This window comes from Helianthus annuus, chromosome 3, assembly GCF_002127325.2.
Source record: "Helianthus annuus cultivar XRQ/B chromosome 3, HanXRQr2.0-SUNRISE, whole genome shotgun sequence".
Classification (NCBI taxonomy): Eukaryota; Viridiplantae; Streptophyta; class Magnoliopsida; order Asterales; family Asteraceae; genus Helianthus; species Helianthus annuus.
Window position 1 is genome coordinate 91,102,690 of NC_035435.2, and position 7,495 is coordinate 91,110,184.

At 31.8% G+C, this 7,495-nt stretch overlaps 1 protein-coding gene across 2 annotated transcripts; it reads left to right on the forward strand.

Annotated features, from left to right (window-relative positions):
• The first annotated feature begins 1,494 nt into the window (after window positions 1-1,494).
• Window positions 1,495-4,482, forward strand: LOC110929413 (probable protein S-acyltransferase 22). 2 transcript variants are annotated; one of them, XM_022172564.2, is made up of 7 exons: window positions 2,263-2,717; window positions 2,945-3,013; window positions 3,058-3,129; window positions 3,228-3,356; window positions 3,448-3,528; window positions 3,875-4,048; window positions 4,136-4,482. In XM_022172564.2, exons 1-7 carry the CDS (start codon window positions 2,274-2,276, stop codon window positions 4,313-4,315), a joined length of 1,149 nt encoding a protein of 382 aa, XP_022028256.2. In that variant the 5' UTR covers window positions 2,263-2,273; the 3' UTR covers window positions 4,316-4,482. The 2 variants fall into 2 exon arrangements, with proteins under 2 accessions (XP_035843364.1, XP_022028256.2); XM_035987471.1 differs by lacking the exons at window positions 3,058-3,129; window positions 4,136-4,482 and adding an exon at window positions 1,495-1,702 and having other exon boundaries at window positions 2,385-2,717; window positions 3,867-3,956.
• The last annotated feature ends 3,013 nt before the right edge of the window (window positions 4,483-7,495 follow it).

Here is a 7,495-nt window from a genome sequence, read left to right on the forward strand (position 1 = left end):
CTTGGCACACCACATCTCTCACACTTCACCCACCACCCACCACCATCACAACACCGTCATCCACCACCATCATCCATTGTCCATCATAGAGTGTGTGAGTCGTCTCGGGATCCAAGATTGATCGTAAGAGTTCTTGACAATCAAAGGCCATGTTTGCCTAAGTCTCTTACATCATTTGGTGAAGACAAGTGTTTAGTGTAATACTTTTTATTTTTAATCTTTTGCACTTTTTAATTGGTTTTGTATTAATGACTTTAATTACTAGTTTCTTATGTTGAAGGTGATTCTTCCTTATCGTTTGTCCGTGGTGTCTTGGCATTATTTTACTGTCTATATAAAATAAAAGATTTTCACCATTCATATCTCCACGGTCTATATGGACGTATGTTGGCTACCTGGTCGGGGGTTAAGGGAACGGTTTGATAAGAGTCTTTCCCTTGTTCAGTGTATAGATCCTGCAAAGGATCTGGGTCAAATTTAGTAGGACCTCCTTCAATACCCAAAGGTATTGGATGGTGGGTGTCCAAACTCTTTGATCCCCTCATATGTTAAACTACTATTAAAACTTTAACCCGGCTACTTAGGACTGTATCCCTGCTGACTCAGACTACTTAGCCGAGGGTAACGTCGCCTTCAAAAGAGGGGCCTACCACATTATGCATTAATAACTTAATTAATTATCTTTCAATAATCCGACCCTTTAGGATTGTATCCTTGCTGACTCAAACAACTGGGTTGAGGGTAACGTCGCCTTCAAAAGAGGGGCCTACTACAATAACTAAGATAATCTCTTCAACAAGTGCAAAAGTGCGAAAATAATCAAAGGTTACACTACACACGAGTCGGATCCAAGTGATTCATCTTGTCTATCTGTTTTTTATTTTATTTTATTTTTCAGCATTTTAGTTAGTTTTATTTTCTTAGTTTAAAAATCTTTTTTCTAACATTTTGATTTGATTAGACGTTGAGGATAAACCGGTACTAAAAGCTCTTGTGTCCTTGGACGACCTCGGTGTCTTACCAACACTATACTACGTCCACGATGGGTGCACTTGCCCATATGTGTGTTTAGTGTTAGTAAATATCGTTTTTTATAAATTTAAAACTTGGCTAAAAAGTGTAAAAGGGCTTAAAATATATACCTAAAACATATACACACTAACACGCATCATAGTTCCAAGGCCCCTAATATTTACAAAAATGCCACTGCATCAATCTCAGCCACAAACCACTAGGATCTTGTGGCTGAGAATTGTTCTCACCATTCTCATACTTTGAGGCGTTCTCTCCTGATCCTGTTCCTATATATATATATATATATATATATATATATATATATATAGTGTGGGGTTCATTGAGGAACACCAAAAAAGTGGGGAACAGGGGAACACCCTTGGATTAAGTTAATCAAGGGCTGAGATTATAGATCAAATTTTTTAAGTCTAAAAAACGCGGAGGGGCATTATTGTCATTTTGAAAAGTTTCAATTAGGTCATTCACATCTCCTCCATCGTCCCTTTCCCATCTGCCTTCCCCACCGCCGCCGCCACCACCTCTCGCCGTCGTCCGTCCTTCACGTTTTCTGTTCAAATACACATGCTGTATTTAAAACCTGATCTGCACCACAGAAATCACGATCTGTATAGCCATAAAAATTACACAACGAAGGATTATGCTCTTTGTGAATGTCGCCTGTGAATCGGTGAGGTTCATTCTACAATTGATCTTGCTCGTTTTAGTTTTAATATTGATTTGAAATTACCTTATCTGGATTTTGTAGTTTATAACGAATTCATCATAATTCTGATTGAATATCCATTGAGTTTTCTAGTTAATAAGCATTCATAGTTGTTTTACGTGAATTGCCAATTTGTTTTATGTTAAAACTTTTTTAACATGTTAAATTTTGTCAAAATGAGTTTTAGTGATGCGGATTCTATATCTTACTTTGTCTTATGTAAAAACTTTTTTTTAACATGTTAAATTTTGTCAAATGAATTTTAGGTCTTGATTTTGTGTTGTGTTTAGGTCTAATTGTTTGAGATGATTTGAGTTTGAGGTAATTTCGCATCATGTGCATACGCCTGCCAAGTGTTTGATAAATTGCCTTAATGAACAGGTTTAGCAATTAAACTTTAATTAATTGTTCTTGGCTACTTGTTGGTTAAAGTGCTTCATAATTTTGTTTATATTTACTGATTCTCACATGATCGTAATACTATATATAGACCTATAGGTATGTGATCACGGACTGCATCATGTCACATGTTTTAATGCTTGTTCTACATTTGTCATGTCACATGTTTTATACGTGTTCAATAGTTAGTGTAATAGATCGTAATACTATATATAAAACTCGAGTCACTTGTTTATCTTCTTACCAGATTACATGTGCATTTGGCTTGTATATTTGGTGTGCTGGTGCTGATCCAGCAGATGCAGGGGTTTTCAAGTCCAGAAAGTATTGTAAAACCCCCAACAGCCAAACAAATTCTAGAAAAGAAGGGTCAAACCATGGTGGAGAATCGCTAACTAAAGACGCAAATGATGAGAGGTCTAAAGCCGTAAAAGCCACGTTGTCACCGTCTTGTTTAATGGTTGTTTTGTGTCTGATTCCTCGTGCTCTCACGTATCATTGTTCGAGTTCAGAAGAGGAGTCTTCTCAACACCAAACAAGTGAAGATGGCATGTTTTACTGCAGTTTGTGCGAGGTTGAGGTGCGTTTGACTTTTGAGGTCAACTATCGTTTTCTGACTTCAAACTTGATGTGATGTCTTGGAAATTTGAAATTAATTGAATTAGTACAAATAAATTTGTCATATAATGCTTGATGTTACAAGCAGGCTAGTCCTATTTTGATATTCAGAGGTCAAAACTTTGACCTGTAAAGTCAAGTCAGAAAATAAATCATAACAATTGAACATTAGGTTTGGCTTTCTTGTAGGTTTTCAAGTACAGCAAGCACTGCAGAGTATGTGACAAATGTGTCGATCGATTTGATCATCATTGCAGGGTATATCGTTGAAATAATGTGAATACTTATTTGACTTCTTGTAGTGGCTCAATAACTGTGTTGGGAAGAAAAACTATAAGAAGTTCTTCACACTTATGGTCTCTGCTCTTCTCGTAGTATGGTCTAACCTGTAAGATATATTGTTGTACTGACATTTAGTTAAAATTTCAACATCTAACACAGGTTTTCTGATGTTTGACTTTGAGAAATGAAGCTTATACTACAATGGTCAACCGGGATTGTTGTATTGATAAGTTGCGCCATCGACCACAAGAGATACAAATCTGAAATAGCTTCAAAGTTAGGAAGCAATTTCAAATTAGCTCCTTATGTTGCAGTTGTGGTTAGCATCTGATTTGAATTTAACGTTCGACGCAACTCTTTTTGAATTCAAAATTGATAACCTTTGACTAAGACTAGTCAAAATCTGACAGGCAGTATGCACGATTTTGGCGATGATTGCAACGCTACCGCTTATCCAGCTCTTCTTCTTTCACCTTCTTCTCATAAAGAAGGTGATCTTAATTAATATATACCTTTTATGTGATCTTGTTTCTTTCTATTACACGTGTCAAGATAGGCGGGCCGAAACGGGTTCAGGTGGAAACAGGTTGGGGTTATAACAAAAACAACATTATTACAAATTTGTATGCTTTAAAAAGTAATATTTGAGCGCTATTTGACTTGTTCCCTTTTTCGTTCTCTTATTGGACCTGTTTTGAAGATTCATGATAAAACACAACCCAAATCAACCCATTTATAAGCAAATGGGTTGAAATGACACACTAATGTTGGAACCATTTGAGCGTCAAGCTTATATCTTGTTTTGTGGTTTTAACATTTATGGTAACAGGGAATTAGCACATAGATTATATCAGAGCATTAAGGGAGCAGGAGCAACAAGGATTTGGGGGCCCACAAAGTCCTCAAACGTCGCCAGCTATCTCGCTCACGGGTTTCAGCAGTGTCAGTTCTTTCAATACTTTCCGCCAAGGCGCGTGGTGTACTCCTCCACGTCTGTTCGTTGAAGATCATGTCATTTTCAATAAGGGTCAAAGCATAAACTTCCCTTTTCACTGTATCGAGTTCTGTTTGTTAATTATGTATGTATTTTGTTTACAGTATGATGTGGTCCCACCTGAGACCAGTTCAGTTAGCTCACTAGGGAAAAAGACACTTGATGACCCCATCAAGAAAAAGAATTCCACAGTCGTGAAGATCAGCCCATGGACCTTAGCCCGTTTAAACGCAGAAGACGTCTCAAGAGCCGCAGCAGAGGACAACAAAAGATTGCAAAAATGAGTAAAAACATGCTTTGAAAGAGACACAATTCAGACATGTGGATGCTTTAGTTATACATGTTGTCGATGATCTTAGTTTCTAATAGTTTTACATGTAAAATAAACCAGGAGAATCGTAAATTCATATAAGAGACATGGATTCTTAAGTAATACATGTTTTACATGCCATATATCATGTTTTACAAGTTTTGAATATTCAAAGAAACTATATAATTTCACAATGTTTATTTTGGTGATTTGCTTTTGTCACGTTTTTGGTTATGTATATTGCATTGATCAACTATTCAACTTTAATTTGCCAAATTATATATTACATTGCGGATTAAAATTCAAAATATTTAGTTAAAGTTTTGTGTGGAGTTTATGCGGGCTTAAAATATTAAAATAAATAAATTTAACATGTTAAATGAGCGTTTACGTTGATCAACTAAACTCGATTGAAAATTATTTGACTAAACATGTTAAAATAATTTTTGTACGATAAAATTTAACATGTTAAATGAGAGTTTGCGTTGATCAACTAGGTGTGATTCAACTTTATTTAACCAAATTATATATTGAATTTCGGCCTAGAGTCCGAAATACTGAAATAAAGTTTTGTGTGTAGTCTATGCGGGCTCAAAATAATAAAATAAATTGATTTAACATGTAAAAAAAACGTTTGCATTGATCAGCTAAACTTGATTTGACTTTATTTGAACAAACATATTAAAATAAGTTTTGTATAATAAACTTTAACATGATGAAAGGTTGACTTGTTCTACTAGGTTCGATTTAAATTTATATGACCAAATTATATATTAAATTTTGGATAAGAGTTTAAAATACTAAAATAAAGTTTTGTATGGAGTTTATGCGGGCACAAAATATTAAAATAATTTAATTTAACATGTTAAAGAAAAGTTTGCATTGATCAACTTAACTTGATACGACTTTATTTGACCAAACATGTTAAAATAAGTTTTGTACAATAAACTTTAACACGTTAAATGAGAGTTTGCCTTGATCTACAAGGTTCGATTTAACTTTATTTGACCAAATTATAAATTAAATTTTGGATTAGAGTTTAAAATACTAAAATAAAGTTTTGTGTAGAGTTTATGCTGGCTAAAAATATTAAAATAAATAAATCTAACATGTTAAATGAGCGTTTACATTGATCAACTAAACTCGATTCGAATTTATGTGACCAAACAATTTAAGATAAGTTTTGTACGATAAACTTTAACATGTTAAATGAGAGTTTAAATTGATCAACTAGGTGCGATTCAACTTTATAATATTAAAGTAAAGTTTTGTGTGTACTTTATGCGAGCTCAAAATATTAAAATAAATTAATTTAACATGTTAAAAAAAAGTTTGCATTAATCAGCTAAACTTGATTCGACTTTATTTGACCAAACATGTTAAAATAAGTTTGTACAATAAACTTTATCATGTTAAATGAGAGTTTGCCTTGATCTACTCGGGTCGATTTAACTTTATTTGACCAAATATATTTAATTTTGGATTAGAGTATAAAATACTAAAATAAAGTTTTGTGTGGAGTTTATGCGGGCTTAAAATATTAAAATAAATAAATTTAACATGTTAAATGAGCGTTTACATTGATCAACTAAACTCGATTGGAATTTATTTGACCAAACATGTTAAAATAATTTTTGTACAATAAACTTTAACATGTTAAATGAGAGTTTGCGTTGATCCATTAGGTGCGATTCAACTTTATTTAACCAAATTATATATTGAATTTCGGCCTAGAGTTCAAAATACTTAAATAAAGTTTTGCGTGTAGTCTATGCGGGCTCAAAATACTAAAACAAATTAATTTAACATGTTAAAAAAATGTTTGCATTAATCAGCTAAACTTGATTTGACTTTATTTGTACAATAAACTTTAACATGATGAAAGGTTGACTTGTTCTACTAGGTTCGATTTAAATTTATTTTACCAAATTATATATTAAATTTTGGATAACAGTTTAAAATACTAAAATAAAGTTTTGTATGGAGTTTATGCGGGCTCAAAATATTAAAATAAATTAATTTAACATGTTAAAGAAAAGTTTGCATTGATTTACTAAACTTGACATGACTTTATTTGACCAAACATGTTAAAATAAGTTTTGTACAATAAACTTTAACACGTTAAATGAGAGCTTACCTTGATCTACAAGGTTCGATATAACTTTATTTGACCTAATTATAAATTAAACTTTTTGATTAGAGTTTAAAATACTAAAAAAAAAGTTTTGTGTAGAGTTTTTGCTGGCTAAAAATATTAAAATAAATAAATTTAACATGTTAAATGAGCATTTACATTGATCAACTAAACTCGATTCGAATTTATTTGACCAAATATTTTAAGATAAGTTTTGTACGATAAACTTTAACATGTGAAATGAGAGTTTAAATTGATCAACTAGGTACGATTCAAAATTTTTTAACCAAATTATATATTGAATTTCGGCGTAGAGTCCAAAATATTAAAATAAAGTTTTAAGTGTAGTTTATGCGGGCTCAAAATATTAAAATAAATTAATTTAACATGTTAAAGAAAAGTTTGCATTGATCAACTAAACTTGATTCGACTTTACTTGACTAAACATGTTAAACTAAGTTTTGTATAATAAACTTTATCATGTTAAATGAGAGTTTGCCCTTATCAACTCGGTTCGATTTAATTTTATTTGACCAAATATATTAAATTTTGGATTAGAGTATATAATACTAAAATAAAGTTTTGTGTGGAGTTTATGCGGGCTTAAAATATTAAAATAAATAAATTTAACATGTTAAATGAGCATTTACATTGATCAACTAAACTCGATTGAAATTTATTTGACCATGTTAAAATAATTTTTGTACAATAAACTTTAACATGTTAAATGAGAGTTTGCGTTGATCAATTAGGAGCGATTCAACTTTATTTAACCAAATTATATATTGAATTTCGGCCTAGAGTTCAAAATACTTAAATAAAGTTTTGTGTGTAGTCTATGCGGGCTCAAATACTAAAATAAATTAATTTAACATGTTAAAAAAATGTTTGCATTGATCAACTAAAATTGATTTGACTTTATTTGACCAAATATATTAAAATAAATTTTATACAATAAACTTTAACATGATGAAAGTTTGACTTGTTCTACTAGGTTCGATTTAAATTTATTTTATTTGA